The sequence below is a fragment of the Arvicanthis niloticus genome, chromosome 2 (assembly GCF_011762505.2).
Source record: "Arvicanthis niloticus isolate mArvNil1 chromosome 2, mArvNil1.pat.X, whole genome shotgun sequence".
NCBI classification, from domain to species: Eukaryota; Metazoa; Chordata; class Mammalia; order Rodentia; family Muridae; genus Arvicanthis; species Arvicanthis niloticus.
Window position 1 is genome coordinate 99018457 of NC_047659.1, and position 24494 is coordinate 99042950.

The window sequence follows — 24494 nt, forward strand, 5'->3', positions numbered from 1 at the left end:
CGACCCAGGCGGCCCGAGACTAGTAGCCGCGCCGTAGCGGCGGTCGGGTAGACTTAACTCTTCGCTGGCGCGGGTTCATTGCGGAGGTTTGAGTATTAAAATCACACGCACCCAGACTTTGCTTGTACTCATTCAAGCTAGTCTGGCCACAGTGGACAATTTCGCCTTTCCGGATGTCCCTGGCAGCCCGGTTCTTTTTTTTTTTTTTTTTTTTTTTTTGCGAGCGTCCTGTGGATACTGAGGAGCACCGTATCTACAGGAGACTAAAGACCCCGAAATCCCCCTCGGACCACTTAGGATACGCGTGTTCCGAGCTCCAGCCAGCTGACTGCCCTGTCTACTCCATCTAACCCGATCGCACCGGGACCCAGTCTCATAGGCTGGCGGACCCCTGAGCTCCCGAGCTTTTTGCCCCCGGGGCAGGCACTGCTTGTGAAAGGCTAACTGAACAGTGGGGTTGGAGGTTTGGATGTGCACGCCCGAGACCCGAGATGGTCGTTCATATTTGGTGCGTGTCGGTAGCACATGGGGGCACAGCAGGTGAAGTTGCTGAGTTCGGCTCGGGACTGCGGAGGCCATTAGGGCCTTTGCCCGAAGTGGCCTGGAGTGTGATCGTGACCCCGCAGATCTCCGAGACGTGCGGGTCTCGCTTTGTCTCTAATGTCCAGCTGCCCTGGCGGCGGGAATTCCCGCAAGGCGCGCGGCGTCCGGGTCTGGCCCAGGGGCGGGGCGCGGCGCGGCGCGGAGCGGCGCAAAGCGAAGCAGCCCGGCCCCCTAAGTTCCAGCCCGAGCTGCGGCGGCCGGCACCGTCTGAGCGGCGCTGGGCGGTGAGTTTGTCAACAATCGCCTTGCCTTCGGCTGCCTGACCCGTAGGCGCCGCCCCCGCCGCCTCTGCCCATTGGTTACGATGAGGAGCGACTGCGGGCGGGCCAATGGGGAGCACTAGCAGCCGGCGCCAGGGGCGCAGGGCTGGCGGTGCCCGCGCGGCGGCGGGAGCTGCGCGCGAGGGGCGGAGCGGGAGGAGGCGGAGGATGATCCCGGCGGCCGGTGCAGCGCGGGCCAGAGGCGCGGCGCGCGAAACCTTGGGCTCCCCGGCGGAGCGTGGCGGAGGGCGGACGGGCAGGCTCGGGGCCCTGGAGCCCAGGACCCGGCTTTGTTTCCCTTGCCTTCTCGGTGGCGACGTGCAGGGGTCGTACGATCGGAGCAGCACGCCGCGCTCCGAAGGGAAGGGGCGGACGTGAGTCTCGGCGTGGTGGACGGGGAGGGAAAGAGTCAGCCTTGCGCTGGGTATTGCCAAGAGCGCGCAGCTAGGTGTGGAACTTTCAAAGGGATGTCTCTGAAGGCCCCGAAGTATGCACATTCCGGCAAGGTTGCACCCGAGAGAAGTGGTTTAGTGTTTGGGGTGGCGCGCAGGGCAGGCAGCAGGAGGGACCTTGCGGCCGAGGGCGCCCGACCCGGGCGGAGCTGCGCTCGGAGTTACAAACTCTATTGTGACGCACTTACTACGACTGACGGCCGCTGCCAAACCTTCTCCAGACTTGCTGCCCTCAGCATTTTCGGCAAACAATGGGGCCAGAGCAGGGAAGGCGGCCAGCCGCCTGCAATCTCTGCATCTGCGCCCGCTCCTGTGCTCCAGCGTCGCATCAGAGCCCGGGAAATGAGAGCCCGCTGGGATTTTCAGACTTGATTCAAGTTTGACCTGAAGGAAAAGCACGAAATGTAGACTTCCCACGAGCTGCTTCTCCTAAAACTTCTGTGCTTGTGTATGTGCGTGAGCGCACCGACTGACTCCACAAGCTATGGAGTTGATACTTTGTTTTGTTTGGTAGTCTGATTTAGTTTCAGCCTGCATCAAAATAAACACACCTTCATTATTTTGGGTGCCCTTTTGGTCTTACTTGGAAGATAGTCAGAAAAGTAAACAACAAAGAATCAGAGGTTGACTCTAGAATTTTTAACGAGTGGATGAAATGATTTTAAAAATTTGCTGAAGATAATCGCTTTGTTGTTTCCCTCCCCCTCCTGTTTCCTTGCAGAAAAAGAGACCAAATGGCCAAGCAACCTTCTGATGTAAGTTCTGAGTGTGACAGAGAAGGTGGACAATTGCAGCCTGCTGAGAGGCCTCCCCAGCTCAGGCCTGGGGCCCCTACCTCCCTACAGACAGAACCGCAAGGTAATCCCGACGTCGAAGGGGACCGCTGCCCCCACGGCAGCCCTCAGGGCCCGCTGGCCCCACCGGCCAGCCCTGGCCCTTTTGCTACCAGATCCCCACTTTTCATCTTTGTGAGAAGATCTTCTCTGCTGTCCCGGTCCTCCAGTGGGTATTTCTCTTTTGACACAGACAGGAGCCCGGCACCCATGAGTTGTGACAAGTCAACACAAACTCCAAGTCCTCCTTGCCAGGCCTTCAACCATTATCTCAGTGCAATGGGTAAGCCATAGCTGGGTAAGAGGCAGTTCATGTGTGCTTGTTTGGATATTGGTTTCAAGGCTGTGGGGAGCATTTAAAGCCTCACAGAGTCAGTCAAGTGGCTCATTCTATATTTTGATGGAAATAAGATGTATGGAGAGCTCAACAAAAAAATTTTTTTAACTTGTAAAGTTTGTGTCGTGAATTTATGGATGTACAAACATCAGCTCACTGAGCTGCAAAGTTTGAATCTGTAGCCTTCTAGCCAAAGTTTGTAACTGTGGTAGAGTTAGTTTTAACCACTAAGCTTAGATGTTAATGTCACTGTGTCAGAAAGGAATCTGGTCAGATACATAAAATAGTTTAATAACCACCAGTCATGTAAAGGAAGGGATGGCCAACTTGATCATTTCTGAAGACAGCCTCTGGAAAGATGAAGTGTGTATCAGCAGAACCAATGTAGAACCCCGAAGAAGAGTTTATGCCAGAGTTCTCCTTTAAGCTCATTTTTGCTTCAAGGGATTGGATTTAGTTTGGATGGATGAGATTAGGTTATAAGTTTTTATTTCAAGGGCTAAAGTCAGTTGTAGAATCTTCTAGAAACTATATTCTTAGTTTTCAGATTTCATGCATAAAATTACATTTGATCAAACTCATCCACTTCCCCAACTTCTCCCTTTAACACTTCCCAGATCAATCGGAGAATCTTAACCAAGAGTGACAGAAAATATCCATGGTGATGCCTAGTACAACTGATGAGGAGACGCGATGGGGTCAGTGGCATTTTGGAGAGTGTTTACCCCATCAGCATCGAAGTTGCCCCTGACTATGTCCAGAGGGACATGAGTTCTTAGAGTACAAGTATCACATCATAAGCAGTCGAGCAGATTTTGAAGTCTAATATCGCAATCTGTAGACATTAATAACTGGTATAGATCCTTTACTCACTGTTAAAGGCACATCGAGACATCTGTAGACTTGATTAGACTCTTAAGACCGCTTGGCTTGTGCCTTGGGACACCCCCAGGAAGGGATGACTCCTCATGTTGCTTCTCCACCAAAAGAAAAACTATATATTTTGATCTTTATCATCCACAATCATGTTTGGTGTGTGTCTGACTAGTCAGACTTGTAGATGACATTAGGGACTTGCTCATGGTGTCAGTTAAGAACGTTTCCTGTATGGGCCATTCTGGGGACTGTTAAGCCCTCCTAACCGAAAGGAGCTAGAAGTCTTGTGTGTACTACTTCTTTAGCTATTGCTTATAGAAGTGCTCTGAACAGGAACTTGCCACCCGGTGTATGCATACATCTGCAGCATGTACTGAGTTAACAAAGCTCCCTGGTATAAATGCTTTCAAACCTGTGCATTTTAAGAACCCTCTGGAAGCTATTAGAGTCTTAATACAGTGAGCCAAGGTAGTGGTCTCTGCAGGTGGTGGGATAATCTGGGGAAATATTTTCTCCTTTCCTGTTAACTAGGAGTAGTGGATGAGTTAGGGCATTTTCTAATGTGAAAATAGTCACAATTGTTTTGTTTTGGGTCCTGTACGATTTAGGAAGCTAATTACAGTGTAAGTCACCAGGATTTGAGATGACTGATGCAGAGCTTTAAAAGATCACGGTCTAAATTCTTAGAGTTAATGGTCATAGCTGTGAAGTGTTAACTGCCTTCCAGTAGATGGGGATGATGTTAGCTTAAAGATTAATGCAAGTGACTGGGGTTTGTGTCAAGTTAATTCACCAAAGTAGGTTTTTAACAGTAAGTTCTTGAGAGATTTGTTTGGGGAGAGGGTGTGTTGGGATGGGGTGGGGCAGAAATTACTGACAGGATAAGAGGACTTAGCCAGATGTGAGGGTATTAAATGAGATACACCCAGAGTTGCTGTCCACTGCTGCTGCTATTCTGACCACCCTCACCATCTTACTTCTGCCTAGACTACTTTGGCTCAGCTAAGAAGTGATCTCTTTCTCTTTTGGACTTGTTTAATGTTTTTTACTCAACCATTAAAATCTTCAGTGCTGCTTTTGATAAGTTACTGCAAAATATGTTTTTCACAAAGGAGCTTTTAGGATCGGTACGATCCACTGGTTACACAGAGGTCCAGCTCAGCCCACGGCTCCCCTTCTCGGCTGGCAAGCTATGGTAGGAGACAGAGTGTGTCTGGAAAGCCATGTCCCCCTCTCCACTGATATATTGAGATTGAACCCAAAGTTTTCCCCATTAAAGCAAATTCTTCTACAGAGCTAAACCCCAGGTTCTTGTCTCTTTACTGTAATGAGAAAGGTCTCATTGGAGATACATGACAAGCAGATATTAGAGATGTGGCCACAGTTTCCTCCATATCCCATTGTTTTGAAAACATCTTGCAAGAACATTTTGTTTACTGTTTGGAAGTCAGTGTAGTGAAACTATTGTTTTACTCAATATTAGCCTCCATATACGCTAGGAGTATTGACTTGCCAAATTTCTTGGTGAACAGCTGATTATCTTAATAAAAAAAAAACCTTCCCCACACCCACTGGCTGCCTTTTCTAGCGTTTTTGTGCTACATATGTTTTTCACACCAATTGATCTTTGCACACATTCTCAATCTGAAGCATAGTCAGTGTGACTTGGAAATACAAAGCAGATGAATATTGATTGTCAGTAAGGACTCTGAGGTGTTTGTGAATGTCTTCAACTTTGGACTGGCATAGCAGAATTGCATCATCTTTACGCCTTCTCAGTGTCCTGTGCAGTTGGCCCCTGCTTTAGATTGAGAGCTTCCTGGGGATGCCAACGTGTGGCTGACAGAAGACGTTGGAACCTGTGGAGCTCTGTGAGCCTGTCCATGGAGTTGTTTTGTTCTTACAGTGTTGGAAATGGAGCCCAGATCCCACATAAAACACATATCTAATCCCAGCGTATCTGTGGTGGCAGGAGGGTGTCCTCTGACCTCTGACCTCCGAGTATGTGCCCCTATTATAGACACAGGAACGTGCGGACATATTTATTTGCCTTATTGCAGTGACCAGAGTGGTGTAATCTTGTTGGATAGAAGTGATAAAGGCGGTCTCAGGGACCGTCAGCTTTCTATCTAAAGAGTAAAGTCATTAACTAGATTAGCTATAGGTATTTGGGGTTACTTGTTAATAAAGATTAGGAAATTTTAACCAAACTCCTAAGTTTTGAGAATTTTCAGAGTTAGGTTTTAATGAAGTGTTTGTACCATGATTCTTTTAGCCTGTTGGTGTGGTGCAGTACTTTGTTTAAACACTGTTAAGTGCTCTTATATGCCCAGGATAAATTCTACTTGGGCAAAACATAATTTGTGTACAATGCTGGATTGAATTGAGTATTTTATTTTATTATTTTTTACACCTTGAAAGGTGTTTGTTAATGCTGTTCACTTTCTACATCAAGGCCTGAATGAGTTGAGAAATATTCCCTCTCTTGTATTTCTAGAAGAAGCTATGAAAAAGTGGTATTAAGTTTTGAATTTTTTTTGAAACAGGGCCTCATGTAGCCCAGGGTGACTTTGAACTTGTGTAGCCAAAGATGTGCTTGATCTTCTGGTCCTCTCGACTCCATCTCTCAGATGTTGTTACAGACATGTGCCACTATACTTCTGCCAGAGACTTGATACTTAGCCCAGAATGTCTCCTGGTGATATCAGAGTACCCTCTTCCCTGGTTGTGAAGGGGCTTGTGGGGGTGGGGTGACTGGAAGATATCTCTCCATTGTCCATGCCTTAAACCGTGAGCTCCCTTTGCTACAGTCGGTTTCTGTGTTCAGTCATCCTTTTCCTGAGCCCCTTGGTGGATTCTCTCTCTGCCTGTTGGGGCTTCCCAGGTAGAGGTTTCTGGAACAACCTGCCTGGGCTCTGTGAAGGCAATGAGAAGACTAGGTGACTGCCCCAGTGTCTCGTGCTGAGAGCCCAGAAGCCCTCCTCCCCCTTTCCTCCTTCCATTTTCCTGTTCTTTGCACACAGTGTTAGGGCTCTCTTATGTTCAAGGAGGAAGGCCTGGCTATGGAGCTGCCCCTTCCTTGGGGAAACAGGTCTATATCTTTCACCTAGGTCTTGTTTGTCTTTTATGATTTTTCTTACACTTTTTAGGATGATATGACAGTTCCAGGCTGCGTGTGGTTCAGTGGTGGCTCACAACTCCAGAAATTGAGACTCTAAGATCAAGGTAGATTTGGTGTCTGGAAAGCTGTTTGGCTGAACAGCAGCATCCCCAAGGTGTCAACACTGGGAGAGAAAAGGTTATGGTGTCTCTAAAGTCAGCTAGCGGACCCAGAAGACCCCACATTTAATACAGACCATTTAGTGGCTATGGAACATCAGTTTAGACTAAGGTTACCTTGATTGGCGTTAGCCACAAAGAATTTGAGATTTTAGAAATCACCTCTCTTGTTTGCATTTTGCTATTGTCTACATGGAATAACTAATTAGAGATTTAGCAGCTGAGAATGATGGTACAAACCTTTAATCCCAGGAAGAAGAGGCAGGTGGATCTCTGAGTGTGAGGCCATCCTGGTCTACAGAGAGAGTTCTTGGACAGCCAGGACTGCACACATAGAAACCTTATCTCAAAAAAAAAAAAAAAAGTAAAAAAGAAAAGAAAAAAGAAAGAGATTAAGAGATTTAGCTACAATCCTCTTAATAACTATACTATCTGTCATTATTCTTACTTGCCTTGTGTGACTAGTGGCATAGCCTCAGGCCTATTCTCTGTTGCTTCCTGTATGTGTGGATAACTGGGTCTAATTTTAAAATAGATAATGCCCCTTGGGGTATTTATTAAAGAGAATCCCAAGTCTGATAGTTTTGTGTGATTGGATTCTAAGATAGATGGCCTGGAGAGGCATTGGTTGGTTTTAGTTCGTGTGCAGGGTGCTAGTGGAGCTTATTCATCTACTTACAGCTAGTGCTGTGTACACACGCACGCACGCACGCACACACACACACACACACACACACAGAGAGAGAGAGAGAGAGAGAGAGAGAGAGAGAGAGAGAGAGAGAGAATGAGAATAAATCTAAAATAACAATGACAGCATGGAGAACATGCCCTGGCATGTTCTTTTAAAAGATGACAGAATTGTTAATAGCAAGTTTGGTTTTAAAGAAGTTTCTAGGCCTAAAAGGAAGAAGAAACTGTGCCTAACTTTAAGTACAGATGCAGATGTATGACTTTCTATTACCGAAAGAAATAAAATAAAAACATCACCTGGACAAATATAATAGTGTCTACTGCACATCTGGCTCTGTAGCCTTTGTTTCAGGCATTTGCAACAGCCTGTCACTAGGTATGCATGTCTCGCTTGTGTGTTACATACACTCTTGGTGCTGGTGAAGCCACACCTTACTGCAGCCTGTATTAGAAGTCTTCCAGGGACACTGTCCCATTATTGAAACCTTTGAGGGCTGCCTGTGTATCCTGTCAGGATAGAACATTTCCAGCCTGTGGAACCCTGTCAGCTGCCTGCCTTGGTCACCTCTCTCTGTAGCCTTGTACAACCACTCAGCAAGTCTGGGTGTGATCTTGGCTGCTGCTCTGCTGACCCAAGGACCACAGTGCGTCTGGCAAGTCTGTTTGAGTTCCAGTTTCCTTGTCCATCCAGTGAGGACCTGCATTCTCTACATGCTGTGAGAGTTTGAAATAACCCAGCAGACAGGAATCACCCAGTAGGAACTCAACACTTCTCCTTGCCTCCCAGGAAGTGTCCCAGCTGACCACAGGCATGGATGATGTGCAGTGTTCTTTACTGACATCTGTGGAAAAGACCAGCCCTTCCGGAACCCACTCACAGGGAAGCCTGTGGTAGTGGGAATGTCACAGTGTGTAATTCAGAAGCCCTCTGGTTCCAGAGTAAACAAGCAAAAAGGGAAAATATTTTCTAGAAACTTGCTGGAGTGGGGTGGAATGTTTGAACCTGCTGCAGGTCTGCTGATGGATCTGAACGTCACCATGAGTGGAGCCTTGGCTTTTTTGGCAAATCTTTGGACCATGGAGGGACATCTGGAAACCCTATCCACACTAGCTCTGCCTGCTTTGGGGTTGAGCCTAGGCCACCTGCTGGAAACGGACCATTTGTGGCAGAAATTTGACTCGAGTTCAGAAATGTGTATTTTGAAAAGAACAGTCTCAAGACAGCAGTGGAGAACCACTTTCCCCTGTGGGTCAGTGGTCGGATAGCTTTTCAGAGCAAGGGGTGCGCTCTTTGTCCCTGGAAGGCCCATGACTGAACAGTCAAGACTTTAAAATGTGCTTCCTTCTCCTGTGACTTGCGAGATGATGAGCTATCCTTAGCTTAGCGTTGGCATGGGAAGTTTCAAGCCCTTCCAGGTGAGGTTTTCCTGTGCTGAGGGAGCCCAGCATTCACAGCATAAAACAGCATCTACCTAATGGCAAGCTGAACCTAGGTCTATAAGAGGCCAGGCCTCTTTGGTCTCTGAGTGTTACGTAGGATGAGTCTTCAAGTTCCTGGTGTCTTGTGGAAAGCCCTGACTTCCACTTTGCTTTCTCTAACCCTGACTGTTCCCCAAACCAGAGCCCCATGTTTCTTCAGAGAGCTGTGGCCTGTGCCCCATGATGTTGGTGATAAAGGGATGCTGGCTCCTCCTATTGTTGCCTTGGCCCATTGCCAATGGGACAAGAGAGGGCAGCACTGGTGACTTACCAACCCTAGAGCCTATGTCCTTCTGGCTCATGTTGATGCTATCCGGGCTCACAGTTGATGCAAGCCAGTTAGAGGCATGGCTTGTGTGTGTGTGTGTGTGTGTGTGAATGTATGAATGAATGAAGCGTTTGTTTTGTTTTCTGCCTTTTCCCAATGTAAAGCTTGGCAGTGTGTTGTCTAATGATGAAGCCTGCCTGGCCCTCTGCGCAGTACCGTCTACTTGGTAAGCTTGGGCTTAGCTCCGCATCACTAGGAATGAAAGCAGGTTTGAAGCCGAAACTGAAAATAATAAGAACCATTTCAGCTCAGGATGAGTGTACATGTTAAGTTGAAACAGGTTGAACAGTGACAGTTTTCAGCTGGCAACTGTCTTGAGTTCCCACCCCTCACCTCTCAGAATAGATTATACTTTCAGGTACAGAGTGAAGTTTCCCATTCTTACGCCTGAAACATCTAAATATAAGCAATTTAGGAATAAACGAGAAATTTGAGACTTTTAAAATATTTTGTTGTTGCCGTGTGTGTGTGTGTGTGTGTGTGTGTGTGTGTACGTGTACGTGTGTACATGTGAGGAAGCCAGAAGAGAGCATTGGATCCCCAGAAACGACAGGTACAGAGCTGTGAGTTGCCTGGTGGGAGTTGGGCGCTCAACCTGGGCCTCTGTAAGTAAGAGCAGCAAATGCTCTTAACCATTGAGCTACCTTTAGAAAAAAAAGGACCTGTTTGACCTTTGGGAATGTTTATAACTGACAGAATACAGAATGTATTAAATGTTACTTTTCTATAGCTAGAGAAAGTGCAAGGGAGTTTCTTGGGGCTCCATGGGATCACACTTGTCAGCACGTCCAAGGCCCTATATTTGATCCCCAGCCCCACAGTGAGGCTTGTTGATTTCTTTTCCATCCTTGAGAAATTTCTTAACACTAAATAGTGACGATGAGGTTTGGAGGAATATGACGTTAGGATATATGAGAATCCAAACCTTAGTTTTATTTAAACTAGCGTGTAGATTCTGAACCAGTCGAAGCACCTCAGTGACTTAAGGAAAAGATTGACTATTCAGGAAGAGCCAGTGCTGTCGTGCGTGAGGTGCCCCAGGGCAGTCACCTTCCACTGGCACCTGGGCTTTAGCTCTGTGGGTTCTCAGCTGAAAGCCTGGCCCAGACAATGTAAGTGCTAAGGATTAACTTTGTGTCCACCCTCTTCCTGTGCCAATCCTATGATGAAGTCTAGTGGCCTGTGACTCCTGTGGAGTCTTGGTCTTTCCACTAAGATAGTCCCATTGTCATGAAAGGTAACTGGAGCTCTTACCTGACATAGGAGGCTGTGGAGGCCACTCTAGTGGTCTGAGCACAGGAGAGCAACTCTCCAGTGTCCCATTACACCGGGGATTTTTTCCGAATGTCCTCGAGCTGTCCTGCTTGAGTTAGGAGTCTTGTGCAACAGAGCTGCCAGCAGCTGTGTCTGCCCTGCCTTTGTGGGCGAGCGGAAAGGCATGTCAGGAGCTTGCACAGATGAGCAGACTGTCACCGTAAACTCTCAGCAATGAGAGCCGTTTTCCATGTCTTCCTGCACCTGCAGTCACCATAGCTAGCGTTTGTAATCAAAATGAACCTATTAAGCATGGCTATAAATTTCACTCTTAACTTTGATCTTTATTTCAGTCTGGTGTTTTCCGGACTGAGAAGTCTCCTGGATGGTGGAGGTGGGGCATGGAGCACAGTTATGTTGCATTCGTACACTTTGGACTGTTTCTCTGCAACCTCTCTCAGTCTAGTGTCACTTGAAGTTGGCCTGTCAGGTGAGTGGTGAAGGGACTTGGCTCTCACCTTCTCTCTGACTAGTTTTATACTCTCTCCATCACCACGTGAATTGGTGAGCTTTCTTTAGCAGCAGCGTTTAGTTCTTCTTACGTTGTTGTTGTTTTTGGTTGTTACAGGGCTGGCTGGCATTGGCCTGTGTTATATCTCTTGGAGAGATGTCACCTTCAGCCTGGATGTGTCTAATATGCTTTTGGGGTTGTCTGGGGAAGAGTCTCAAAGCCCAGATGAGACAGACATTTAAACCATTAACTGTCCGAGCACAATGATTGTCTTTGCAATTATGCAAAGCAGTGTCTGGAATTGAGGTAGAAGGGTTTATTCTTTTCCTACAAGTTGGGTATAAAGGAAGCAGCTGCCAGTGTGTATGTAAGTGGGAAGTTTTTGTTGTCTCTGTCCTCACGGAGAGTTACCCGCGACGACCGTACATCTGTGTTGAATTACTGCTTCAGTTTGTATATGGCTATTATAAATGCTAAGTGTGTAACTAAGGCTTTCATTAGAAAAAAAAAAAAAGGAGAAAGCTAAGGGGCGACTTGCAGATGCTGATTTACCCTTGTTGTTGGCCGGTGTCTTAGTCTCTGTTGTCACTGGGATAAAAACATGATTGAAGCCTTACATGAATTTAGGGGAAAACTAGTGTTGCTTATTTTCTGCCACTGGTTTTAAGTTACATACAGGAAGCCATAGTTAACTCTGAAAACCCAGGAGTCTTTATTTTATAGTGTGAATTCTTAGCTCCTCTCACCCTCAGCCCAGTACGATTTTTGTCTAAAGCAATTTATAGTTACCAAAAGGTAATGACTTTAGGTTTTTACATTATTTGTTTCTGGGGTCTTAAGTGAATTGACATATATGGATTGGATGTTTGTCTTGGATTAGACTTTCCGTAAGTAGCTCAGGTTGGCTTCAAACATACCCTGTAGTCCAGGCTTTCCTAGTGTTTGGGGTTGTCTGTGTGAGCTCCCAGCCTCCCTCAGGCCAGGTGGGGAGGTACCCTACCACCGAGATATGTCCTAAGTCCAGGCCATACTTGGGGTACAGGAGGTGGAACCAAGGATTTTAGGCTCACTGGATTGGGAGTTTCCCCCTGTGCTACATCTGCAGCCCTTGTGTTTAAGATCCCTATGTGGTTCTTTTGATGAATGAAGTAAATCAGGAATGTGCTATCTGGCTAGGATGGAACATTGGTTTTAGGTTTTTATACTAAATCAAGCTCAGGGTTGGTCTTAGTTCGACCCTATTGTATTGAGTTTTGACGTTATTTTTGCTTATTCGAGTAAGTTGCACAGTCTGATCTCTGTAACCCTCTAAATATAAACAATGACTGTGGGCAGAGATGGAGCTGTTCAAAGACTTAGTGGCACAGAACTGAAGAGATCGAGACACAGGAGTGTCCAGTGTCCTGCCAGGACCAGTGAGTGCGAAATGTTGCCATGTGCTGTTCAGAGCAGTGATGTCAGGAGCACAGCATAAGAGGAAGCACTGTCCATTGGCACCGTCCATTATGGTGGTTCAAACCTCCCAGGACCTTTTGATGAGAGGAACTGGCTTAGGCTCAGGCTTGGGATGTGTGGCGTCTTTGTTTATTAAAAAGAGAGGTAATATGCTGGAGAGATGAGTCCAGTGGTTAAAGGCTCTGGCTGCTCTTGCAGAGGATCTAGAGTTCAGTTCCCAATACTTATGCTTTGGCTCACCACTTCCTAGCTGCAATTCCAGAAGGTTCGATGACCATTTTTCTCTACCACATGCATATGGTGCACAGTCAAACAGATGTTCCTTACATATACACCTGTATACATAAAATAAAATTAAGTAAAATCCAAAATAATAATAAAAAGGGGTGGTGGTTGAGAGCAATTACAGCCCTAGGGACAGAATCATGATTGAGGTGGAAGATTAGAAGGGAGGATTTCAGTTCCCCCAAAGAGAGCTCTGGTGCTTAGTGTTCCTGGTACACCTTGAGAACAGGACATCTGAGCCTGGAAGTGAGCAAAACAAGCCAAGAAACCAGGTAACCTGTCGCCAACAGGCTCCCAGCCCTGCCTCCTACCCATGCTTCTCCTGGGATTGAGATGTCCCTGGACATGGGCCCTGCAGCTCAGGCTCCAGACATAACCTCCTGTGTCTAGTAAATCTGTTAGTGTGTGTTTGGGGGCATCTCAGATGGAAGTGATAGGAGGCCTTCTGATGTGGAATGGAATAAGTGAAAAGGCCCTGGCTCTTACTCGCCACCAGGTTTGGACTTTATTGCACGAAACAGACCTTGGTGAAGAGAAAAAGGCCTTGTGAATACTAGTTTCCACATCTCTGTCCAGCATCAGCCTCCGGGACTAGGGCTTTGCAAACCGTCCGGCTGGAAATGGATGAAAGCAGCCCGTTACGACCTATTAGCTCAGGGCTACATGACGGCAGCAGGGAGGACACGCCGGAAGAGCGAGTGGGAAAGCTCTGGCTTTGGGTCGTGCACTTCATTATTGAGCATTTTATTCCAGCAGCTGTTTTGAAGGCGCCGGCTTGAATTCATGTGACGACTCAGGCTTGACACAAATGTGCTCCAGAGAAAAACAGATTGAGGGAAACTTGAGCCCTTAGGCTGCATGCTGTTGCTTTATTTTTCTATGTCTTTCTCCTTTTTACTTTTATTTGTACATTATTTGTATGTGTGCCTGTGTGTGTGTGTGTGTGTATGCGCGCGCACACACACACTGATATGCAGATGTGCAGAGACCAGAGGTGTTGAGTGTTTTCCTTAATCCATCTGAACCTTAGACCTTGAATCGGGGATCTGTCACTGAACCTGAAGGTCACAGATTCCACTAGGCTGGTTAGCCAGTGAGTCCTGGGGATCCTCCTGTCTCCACCTCCCAGTGCTGGGTGCTCGGGCTTCAGCCTCACCTGCATAGCCCCCACTTAACTGATGGTGCCCTCTTCCTGTAGACTTCTGCATATTTATTTCTAATAGCTCTCATTTTCATCAAGTGACTCAGTGGGACTGGTAGATTTGTCTATCAAGAAATAAAATGATGGGGGTGGGGGGAGAAACCTGGAAGGAGCTTGGGGGAAGGGGGTGAGAAAGGGGGGAGAGAGAGTAGGGGGACTGACTGGTTTCTGGGTGGGATTCCTGACTACACTTTTCAAAAAGAGTTTCTGGTAACATTGTACTCCCCCCTCACTGTGGTGGCAACACTGAGCTCTTTGCCTTTGACTGACTGGGAAGAGACAGGACAACTTGGCCCCTTTAAGATGGCTTTGAAAGCTGCTTGAGCACACTAACTGGTTGCTTCATTCCTTCTGTGGGTATGTCTAAATAGAGACTATTTCTGGAGATATTTAAGTAAGCAGATTATTGTATTAAGCCAACATCCCAGAATTTTTTATTTGCCCCACTGAACACTGAATATCAAAGTGGCCACTTGTAGGCATTTTCCCAGCAACCCCACCATACTTGAGTGTTTCTTGAGGAATTATTTTGTAGCTGGTTTGAGTTCACAAGGAAGTGGTTCTTTATAGGGGCCTTTATAAGTGTGAGTGGTCCCCTCTGAGCTTCCTCGGGGACAGAGATGGGCAGCCCTGAGATGGCTGTAGAGAGGTCTTTTTTCTTCCTTCAGTCCATGGACCGGTTGTCCTTAACTATCTCGGCGTGTTCTGTTGTGTGTTTGAAATGATCAACAGTAGTTTCTCCAAAGTCACACATTCCGTGTCTACTTGGACATCAGAAAATCCCTTGACTGTTCTGAGTTGAATATTGATCTGTTTTAATTCATGCTGGTTCCTGTTACACCTAATCTTTGGGGATTACTGACTATCTGGAAATTCTCCTGCAGGTTTTGAATGGCTTCTGCTATTGCTGTACTGTAACAATGCCAATGGTAATGGGAGCGAGCTGCCCCTAGTTATGGAGACTGAGCTAGCTCGCTCCCAGGCTGAGATTGCATGTCAGTGTGTTAGGATGTGTGCTGCTTGTGTCAGTTCACTGCCCTGTTGCAAGCAAGGACACCTGCCAGAATGGCTGTGAATGTCACAATGTGACCATGGTGCTTTGAACCCATTGCTCATTGCAACAAAGTCTCAGCTTGATCTGGCTAACAACCACTTCCCCGTGATATTTATAGGGACTGAGTTGTGAAGATACCTTGTATTACCTCATGACTTGGAAAGCTGTTAGCCAAGTGGGTGACCCATATCTTGTATAGCTAAGGCCCTTTGGCATCAGGAATGTCCTCCTTTCCCTTCCCCCTCCTCCTGCACTGAAAAATGAATTGGTATGGCGCCACAGGAAATCATGTTACTGATACCAGTTTTGGATTTCAAAAGGTTATTTTTTGAAGTTTGGATGAAAATTCAGTGGGCAGAGGACACTTGGCAAAGCTGCATGTGTCTGACCCAGCACATAAGAAAGTTTTAATAGTAGCATTTGTTAACAGTGAGGAAAAAGAAACAAGGGCCTGGGAAGTCTCTGGTGCAGTCTAGTGGCCTGCAGGGTTCTGGAGCCTTCTGGCTCCACAGCTTCCCAGTATGTCTGTGGTCTCAAGCACTCTGCTTCATCTGCTTGTGTGTGTGTGTGTGTGTGTGTGTGTGTGTGTGTGTGTGTGTGTGTGTGCGCGCGCGCGTGCATGAGCACACACACTCTCATGCCAGGTTCACAGAATAAAATGTTTCTTAAATACTGAAACTACATTCTGAGGGTAAAAACTCGACTTGAGTTTCCCCTTTGAAGAATTTTTATGTGTGTACAAAATTTCCTTGTTGGTTTAAAAGTGTGACCCTCCTACTTAGAAAAAGCTTTTGTAAACAGCTTTCTTGTGAACACGGATCAACACTTAGGATTGCCGGGCTCATCGCTAGGAACAGAATAAGATTTGTGGTTGGTTCTTTAGCCGTCTAAAAGACTGCATTACCTTTTTGAGAGGCTGACTGGAGAAGTAAGTGGGTGCATGCAGGAGAGAGTGACAGGAGTCGGGAAGGTGGGGTGACATGGCTTTAGAGCATTGTGTCCCCAGCCCACAGGCACCAGGTGCACCTTCAGAAGATTGACAACTAGGATGTCTGCCTACTGTGGTCGCCTATACTTAGGAGGGCTGTGAAAGGAAACAAAGCCATGTAGTGTTGGGAATGAAAACTTACTTCTAGCTCACTCTACTCTGTAGAGTGAGTCGACAAGCTGGACCCCATTCTTCGCTCTGCTTGTCTCACGTGGCACAGGACCAATCAAGGCACTCGCTAGCATTAGGCTGTTAGGGAAGCTCAGTGGAAAGCTTCCCTACACCCCACCCCTGTACCTCAAAAGAAATAGTTTATCACTATTTTGATTGTACACACTTAGTATATTGTGCCTGAAGGGATGGTTCAGTGGTTAAGAGCACTTGCTGCAAATTCATGAAAACCAGAGTTTGGATCCCAGCACCCAAGAACCAATCCAAGCATCTGCCCACGTACCTGTGACAGCAGCTCGGAGTGCAGGCAGAGAGGCAGGATTGCTGAGATTTGCTGACTTCCGGCATAATGGAGGAAAATGTGAGCCCCAGGGTCAGAGAGAGACCCTGCCTTAAAATGTAGTGGGCAGAGAGGGATGGAGAATGGCACTCCAATCACTCTTCTGGATCCTACACACACCAACAGAAACACATGTACTCATGCGCATAGACAGACATATGCCAATCTTTTTACAAAGTGTACAGCTAATCATAGCATATAGCGTGGTGCATACCTACTGTGTGCATATTACTTGTGCCTTGTGGAGTGGGTAGTAGTCTTAATTTTTCAGTTTAGATCAGAGGAAGAGTATTTGGACCTTAAAAAAAAAAAAAAAAAAAAAACCAAGAGGGCCAGAAAGATGGCTCAGTGGTTCTTGCAGAAGACCTGGGTTGATTCCCAGCATCCACATGTCGTGTACATAAATCTATGCAGGAGATGTATGTATGTATGTATGTATGTATGTATGTATAATAAAAATTTTAAAACACAACTGTCCTGGAGGCTGTGGCTCAGTTATAGAGTACTTGCCCATCATACTAGCATTATAGACAAGGAGAAATAAATATTCTTGATCCTTAAAAAATAAACACCTGCCAAGTATGATATGCATGCCTTTAATCCCAGCACCCAGCAGGCGAGGGAAGGGAGATCTGAGTTTGAGGCCAGCTTGGTCTGTGTAGACAGTTCCAGCTCAGCCAGGGACTGGGCAGAATGTTAAGAGTGTCTAAAACCTGCCAGCCTCCTGTGCAAGTGCTGTTTATACTGTACAATACTGTTTTGTAACAGCTTTTTAAAATTACACCTAAGTACAGCTGATAGCCTCTTGGTAACCCAGAGCTATTGCCAGCCAATTACAGTTTAGGCTAAGCCTAACCATTATCTTGGGCTAATACATTGTCCTGACACCACCACCACAGATCAGGGCCCCAGGCTTAGCCACTGTTTCTGGTCCTTTGTGCTGAGTCTTTTCAGGACCTGGTTTGTAGACCTTAGCGCTTCCATCCCACCCACCCTAAGCCTCCTTGCTGGGCTGTGGGGATCTGTTTATATTTGCGCACCTACTTGTTCTAACAGCCATCGAACTGTTTTTTATGGGAGAAACAGGCTGTCTGCTTATCTCCCCAAACAACAGGGCATTTATCTCTAATCAAGTTGAGCTTGGCCACCAGAGATCCATAGCTGCTGGCAGCGTCCGTGTGCTTGCTAAGTGCTAGGTTTGATAAGTCAAGTTGTGACCCAGGATAACTCCTTCAGTGGTGTTCTGAGTTCCCAGCCAAGCACAAGTTAAGCCACGTCGTGAAGCATACATGTGAGGGAAGGGTTAGCCACGATGCAGAGGGTGGGCCTCCTCTACAGTGTGGAGGCAGTAGTCGGAGTCGGCATTGTTTTGTGTTACAATAGAAGATGGGAATGCTTATTAAAGCGGAATTCTCTCTGTATGTAAAGAACAACATAGCTCCAGACCAAGCTGGATCCCAAGAAGGTCCAGTCAATAAAAAGGAGTGGAACCGTCCCCAAATGTCCCTTGCCAGCAAGAAAGACTGGGTAACTCAAAGACGAGCTCCCTTGGAGCTCAGAATGGGTTGCTGAGAGCAAAAGCAATTCTCTACTGAAGGTTTTCTTTTTTAAATAGACCAAGAAGTGCGAACCACGTGCTGAGTATCTGAGTCCAGACAGAGCAGGGACACACACCTGTAATCCCAGCACTTGGAAAGTGGAAGCAAAAGATTGGGAACTCAGTGTCAGCCTGGGCTACATGGCAAGTAGGAGGCTAACCTGAGCTACATTTTAAACCTTGTCTCAGAGAAGGCGAGGTCTGGGGGAGGGGAGGAGGGAGACATTTGTAGCCTGTATTAGTCCTCAAGAACATCAGCTCTGTGGACCTCATCTTGGCCTCCTAGAACAACATGGCTCGAGGTCATTTTTGAGTACATCCCAAATCTTGCCACACAGTAAACACTGGGTAAATTGGTCAGCGACTTGGGTACCGCCACCAACTTTGATCTATATTTTACCCATTGTCTTTTAGTACTGGCTTCTCTGCTTCCAACCCCAGAGTTGAAGCTAGGTATCTCTCTTCAGTGTGTATGGGGAGAAAGAGTGAACTGTGAAGGTGGGAGAGGTAGCTGACAGGACCTGTCTTGGTGGTGTAGAACCTCCCTGGCCTGCTCAGCCGTGTAGGTAATGGGTGTGCATCCCTGTGAGGACACAACAGAGGGAGCCTCTAAGAGAGTGTTTGACACTCCATTCTGTATAACCACTAGTCATGACCTGGCTGGTACATGCTTGTCATCCCAGCACTTAAGAAGGAGAGACAGGAGGGTTGACAGGCCTGGGGTACACAGTGAGATGGTGATTTGCCACCGGTGACACCAACACCTTACAAAGCTGAGAACCCAGGAAGAGACATGGAACTAATGGTTGCTTCACCTGGCATAGTGTCAACCTTTGATATTTTTTTTGACAATTATTTAAACTTTAGTTTTAATAGACTTAATAATAATGATAATATTATAAAATTTTGTGCTTTAAAAAAGGTATAACCAGTGTAATTTTTTGTGACTTAATGTGACTTCCTGGTCTGCCTTAGCCTAAAAACTTAATTAATTCCTCCATAAGACTTCCTGTCTCCACTAATACTTCTTGTAGCAACGTCCCCTCTGATCCTCTGAGAGTAGGCAGCTTAAGGGAGCACCCCCCCCCCAATTGGGGCCTTATGGGATATCTGCTTCTCTTTTAAACTCTTGGTGTTCTCTCTCTCTTTCTCTCCCTCTCTCTTTCTCTTTCTTGGTCAACAAGCATTTTGGAAAGAATTAGCTAAGTTTTAAAGTGTTCGCTTCTATATACTTTTGTAAGTTGTAAGTGCACAGTTTATGGTTATTTTAAAAATTAAAAAAAAACAAGATTTAATGTTTTATGAACAGTGGTTTTTTTCCTACTTTACTGGGTGGGGAATTTAGTTGTGAGTTCCTTGTGCTTTCAAAATGAGAGACCTAAGTGTGGAAGCCCAGGGCGTGTCACTAAATAATGTGATCTTGCAGTGTTACAGTAACTTCCTAATGAGATGATTTGATGGGGGGTGGGGGTGGGGCAAGATCTCACTCTATAGCCCAGGTTGATCTGGACTCACAGATGTATCTGTGTAGATCAGGCTGGCCTCAGACTTACAGATACACCTGCCTCTGCCTCCGCCTCTTATAACCTGCCCTAATCCAATATTTTTCTCTCTTAAAAATACCTTTACTCCCAAACCCAAAACATTTCCTCCCTGTGTGTGTTGTTTACAGACTTGAGTCCCTCTTTGTTGACTGAGTTAATATTCAGTCAGAACCTGCATTATGTTCCCATTCGGATGAGTTATTGACGCCACTGGACCTGTAGACATCCACCCTCCAGGCATCTCAGATTTCTCCTTACTCGGTTGTGGAAGGGACAAACATTTCACCGGGTTTGAATTTTTCCTAGGAATTTATACCTTGCTCTAAGACCAAAAGTGGGTATTTCACTGAGACATTCAAATGTTATGTTTTGTGTATTAATTTTTCTAGTGTAGTTCTAGAGACTTAGGACCTCATGCTGTCTTCACACAAACAACACACACTCACACACACACACATACATGATGTAATAACAATTAAAGAAATCAGTGAGAGTCAGTTCTCTGCTTTCACCACGTGAGTTCTGGAGATCAGACTCAAGGTTGAGAGGCTTGTCAGCAGGCCTCTTACCCACTAAGCCTTTGCACCGGTCCCTGCTGTGTTTCTTTGGTGATCTTCATTGAACTGTTAGTATTTTTTTTTTTTTTTTTTTTTGAAATAGGCATATGTATGGCAGGGCTAGGGTGGTTTTCATTCTTGTAAGTTCAGGTCTCCAGTTCCTGACATCACTGTCATCACTTACACACTGACTGCTCTTCTCTTCTGCTTTGCTCATCAACTTGACACAAGCAAGAGTCTTCTAGTGAGAGGGAGGCATCACCTCCATCAGGTTGCCCGTAGGTAAATCTGTGGGGTATTTTCTTCGTGAATGATTGCTGTGGAAAGGCTGAGCCCACGCAGGCAGGGCCACCCTTGGGCAGGCGGTCCTGGGTTGTATAGGAAAGCAAGCTGAACAGGCAATGGCAAGCAAGCCAGGCAGCAGTGCAGCTGCTTACTGCTTCTTGCATCTCCTTGCTCCTGCATCTCTTGTGTTTCCTCCCTGACTTCTCATAGATAATGGACCGAGATCAGCAGTGTGAGCCAAATAATCCCCTTCTCCCTAAGTTGGTTTCAGTTAGTGCTTTATCACAGCAACAGGACATAGCTAACTAGATCATTGCCTAAAATGATACTACTTTCACAGTTCTTAACACAGGTTTGAGAGTCCCTGAGGCTAGAGAGCTTCCAGAAGACAAGAGTGTGTGAGATTGGTTTGTTCCTGGAAACTCCTGTGTGATGTTCTAAGTGCTGTGGACCTCGGCGTGATTTCTGGTTTCTTTGTTCCCACACAGCTTCCATAAGGCAATCTCAGGAGGAACCTGAAGATATGCGCCCGGAGATACGGATTGCACAGGAGCTGCGGCGGATCGGAGACGAATTCAACGAAACCTACACAAGGAGGGTAAGGACCTCTTCCCATCCCCATAGAAAACAAGACTGAGGAGATGTGGCCTGCTTCTGAACTTTATATTATTTCTCTCCTAACTTTCTGCTCCTGGTGCATCTAAGGGTTTGGCTTTGATTAACATACATTGTGAAGTTGTGAAAGGTATTTTATGTGTAAGAGACCTCAACATATTAGTGCTTAAAATTCTTTTAAAAGGTTGTTTATACACATGAAATAGTTCTGAATAAATATGGGCACACGGTCTTCAGTTCATGTAAGGTGCTTCTCCGCACAGGCAGGGCCGTTAGCTTCTGTAGTCACTCACCCAGGGCTCACAGCAAGGGAGCCTTGTCCTCGGCCCTGCCGCTAGCTTTTCCCATTTGGTTACTGAACTGTATTAGGAGACCAGTCATCCATAGCCTATGATGTGAACCTAGTGAAGGCTAGGGAAGGGTAGCTGGCTGGCCTGTGGATTTCTCAGCGTGTTCTTGGTTTAAATAATAATGATGACAACAGTGGAGTCCAGCATCTTCAGAAGCAGTGTGTTTACGAACAATTTTGATGCCTTCCTGATGGAATGAAGACATTTGTCCCTTTCAGGTCCTGCTTCCTGTGGGGTACACTTTTGGGGGTGTAGGCTTTGACTCTGAAGTACAGGACTGCTGTGAGTGGGTAACCAGTTAATAAAGAGTCTGGAGGTTACTTTGGCTCCTTTTCAAAGTCATTCAAATATAATCTGTCTTCTCTCTGGAGGGATGCCAGTCAAGGGACCCTGGGATGTTTCTGTCTTTACATAGACAGATCCAGTGTAGCCACCGGTCCAAAGTAAGTGGGTGTTCCCTATGAACTGCTTGAGGAGTCTTGTTCCTTTGGAGCAGCAAATTTATCAGGGAGTCCTGGATCTCGAGAATAGTCTCAATTCCCCTTCCTGCTTTTCTATGGGGCGTGTCAGGGTATATGTGTATGTGCTATGGTCACACTTCTGTCGTAAATGGGAACTGTTGTGTTGATGAATGGACTGAGGAATGTAAAGAGATTTTACTGTTTGTGTTGGTGACCCGGCTGGTTGACTGTATGAGGCCAAGGTATGTGTGTGAGCCTGGTCCTTCTGTTGAGGGCAGGGTTAGGGGACATGAGCCTGTTGAAGAAAGTAAGGGACTCCATTTGTGTCTTGGGCTGGACTTGGGGCCAGAGTTCTGGAGAATATTCCATTTTTGATGAACATGGAGACATATAAGTATAGTTATGAACTGGCTATGATGCTGTGTCTGTCTTAGAACACTGTAAATGCCCTGGGGCTGGACCTGGTGGGTGGGTATGCCTCAGGAGGGACGCAGCTATGGGCAGGTCTTTGTACTGCTGGGACTTGTACACTGAGATGAGCTGGCGCAACACCCCACTCGGGTTGTATCAAAGCCTTTGTCTGCAGAACCAGGCATGTTGATGGATATTTTGTACAAGTTTCATTTTAAACCATAAGGTAAGGACAGAGGATTGACAGTTATTTCCCATCCTTTTAATACAATAAATGTAAATAAATATTGTTATACTATTTTTGCAAGATTTTATACTTTACTGGAATACTTACAGTAGGCTGGAGAAAGCCTACTAAGGCTAGGCCTGAATTCCTCTAAAATGAAGGCAGGTATTCTCCAGATGGTAGGTATCAATCAGCAGCCAGTTTAGACTCTGAAACACAGAGCACAGTGACCCCCTAACGCCACTACCACCAGCCTAGCTAGTTAGAAGAGCAGCCATTGTCTGTCATCACACCAATGGTCCATTGTTGAACACTGGGGACAGGAAGCTGGGCAGGAAGTGGGAGAATAATGACTTCAGATAGCCGGCTGCTGAGCTGCTGCCCATCCTTCGCCTACTTGACAGGATTCACCGAAACCTCTAAAAGATTTGATGTCTGCACCAGGTTCTCTCCAGAGTTGTTAGCTTGTATTGCTTGCTAACCTCACAGAGCCTGACAGGATATCTTCCCAAGTTACCAGTTAGGGAATTACAGACACTATTTTGTAGTTGTATATTTAGTCCATTTAAGAACAGTGGGTCAGCATGAGACCGAGCTGTAGAGGCAGAGACAGGAGGTCAGGAGTGAATGTCCAGATCTGGAGTCCACTGACTGCTGGACTCCCAGAGCTGCACCACAGGCAGCTATCGCTAGGAGCACGTGTGCTCCATATCATGGGAATTTGGGGGAGCTTTTCATTTTGAAAAACTTCAAGAAGCCGTCAGAGAACTTTGTTAACATATCGCCTTGGCACCCCCAGTATGTTTGTAACATGCGCTTTCAACGTGTGGGTTGTTTTCTCCATGCCCCACCTTAGCTTATTCTTTTAAATGGTTTTATTAATTATTTGAGACTTCCATACAGTGTTTTGATCTTATTCCTCCCCCTCTGCCACCTCCCTACTCACCCGATCTCATGTTCTCTTTATAGCTGGTACAAGTATTCACAAGATGATCAGGAAACGGGGGGTGGGGGGGCGGGGGGGTGGGCAACCACAGGAACATTTGCTGTGAGATTGTGTCATCTATACAGAGCAGGGAAGCTGCATCCGGGACATCTCAGTATGGTCACCTAAGCAAGATATGAGCAAGGACAACCCACCTGACATGCAGGTGTGCATGGCGGGGGAGGGGGGGACACTCTCAGGAGACCCTCATCCCTTATTAGTACTGCAGTGTATGCTTCCTGAGAGTATGAACATCTTCTCATATGTATATGTTACAACATGTAGCAGTCATAATCAGCAAATGGATAGTGTCCCCTGCTGACTTGGGACTGCATACCTAAACTTCTTCTCTGTCCTGAAAAGTCCCTTTTAGCAGGAAGTTGGGGGAGGGGAAAGTGATTCAAGACCCACCGTAAACTCATGCACTGCATTAAGGTGCACTTTGGCCTGGTAACTCCTCTATCTTTGGTGAGGTGACACTTGTGGAGGATTCAGGTAGTTTGAGTCTAAGGACTCCTGTATTTCTTTTACCTGGTGCTTCCACAGGTAGAGAGTTAGGTTTTATACTGTAGGAATGCTGCAGAGGCAAGCTGTCCTTGTCCCTTCCAACAAGAGGTGTGTGGTGGCTGCTGCTGACAGTGTAGGGCCAAGGTGCTGTCTTCACTGGAGAATTAGCACTTTTCCCTGTAATGGACTCGAAAGCTTAAGACAGAGGAGATGAAGCCGCACTAGGAAGATGCTATGCCCCCTGAAAGATGTTTCCTGATTGTTATACCCAGGCGCTGTACCAACCATTCTAAACCTTGGTGTCTAATCTGCAGTGTGGTACCCATCTGGAAGACTTGGGAGGATGGCAGGGTCTTTGAGGGGATCTGGACAGTTTAGGAAGGTCAGCGGGTCCAGAGAGAAGCTCAGAGGAACTGGTTGTCTGGAGGTCATGGAGAAAGCAAGCAGTCTGTGTTTAGCTGAGTGCTGAAGGGTTATTTGTATCTTGCAGCCTATGTTTGAAGCCTCTTCATCCTCATGCAGGGATGCATCAATGTTTGACAACCCACTTCACATTCATC

At 46.4% G+C, this 24494-nt stretch overlaps 1 protein-coding gene across 6 annotated transcripts in view; it reads left to right on the plus strand.

The window, feature by feature from the left end:
* The window catches only part of Bcl2l11 (BCL2 like 11), a 35895-nt gene that overhangs the window by 610 nt on the left and 10791 nt on the right, over positions 1–24494 (plus strand). Inside the window, exons 1-4 of one of the 6 annotated variants that reach the window (XM_034495678.2) lie at positions 983–1237; positions 2037–2173; positions 2342–2431; positions 3103–7385. In XM_034495678.2, the coding sequence (XP_034351569.1) occupies positions 1032–1237; positions 2037–2173; positions 2342–2431; positions 3103–3131 (462 nt within the window). In that variant the 5' untranslated portion in view covers positions 983–1031 and the 3' untranslated portion in view covers positions 3132–7385. Of the gene's footprint in view, positions 1–982; positions 1238–2036; positions 2432–3102; positions 7386–20867; positions 20978–24494 lie in introns of those variants that run through there. The other 5 variants (XM_076929724.1, XM_076929725.1, XM_076929726.1 and 2 more) reach the window with 5 other exon arrangements.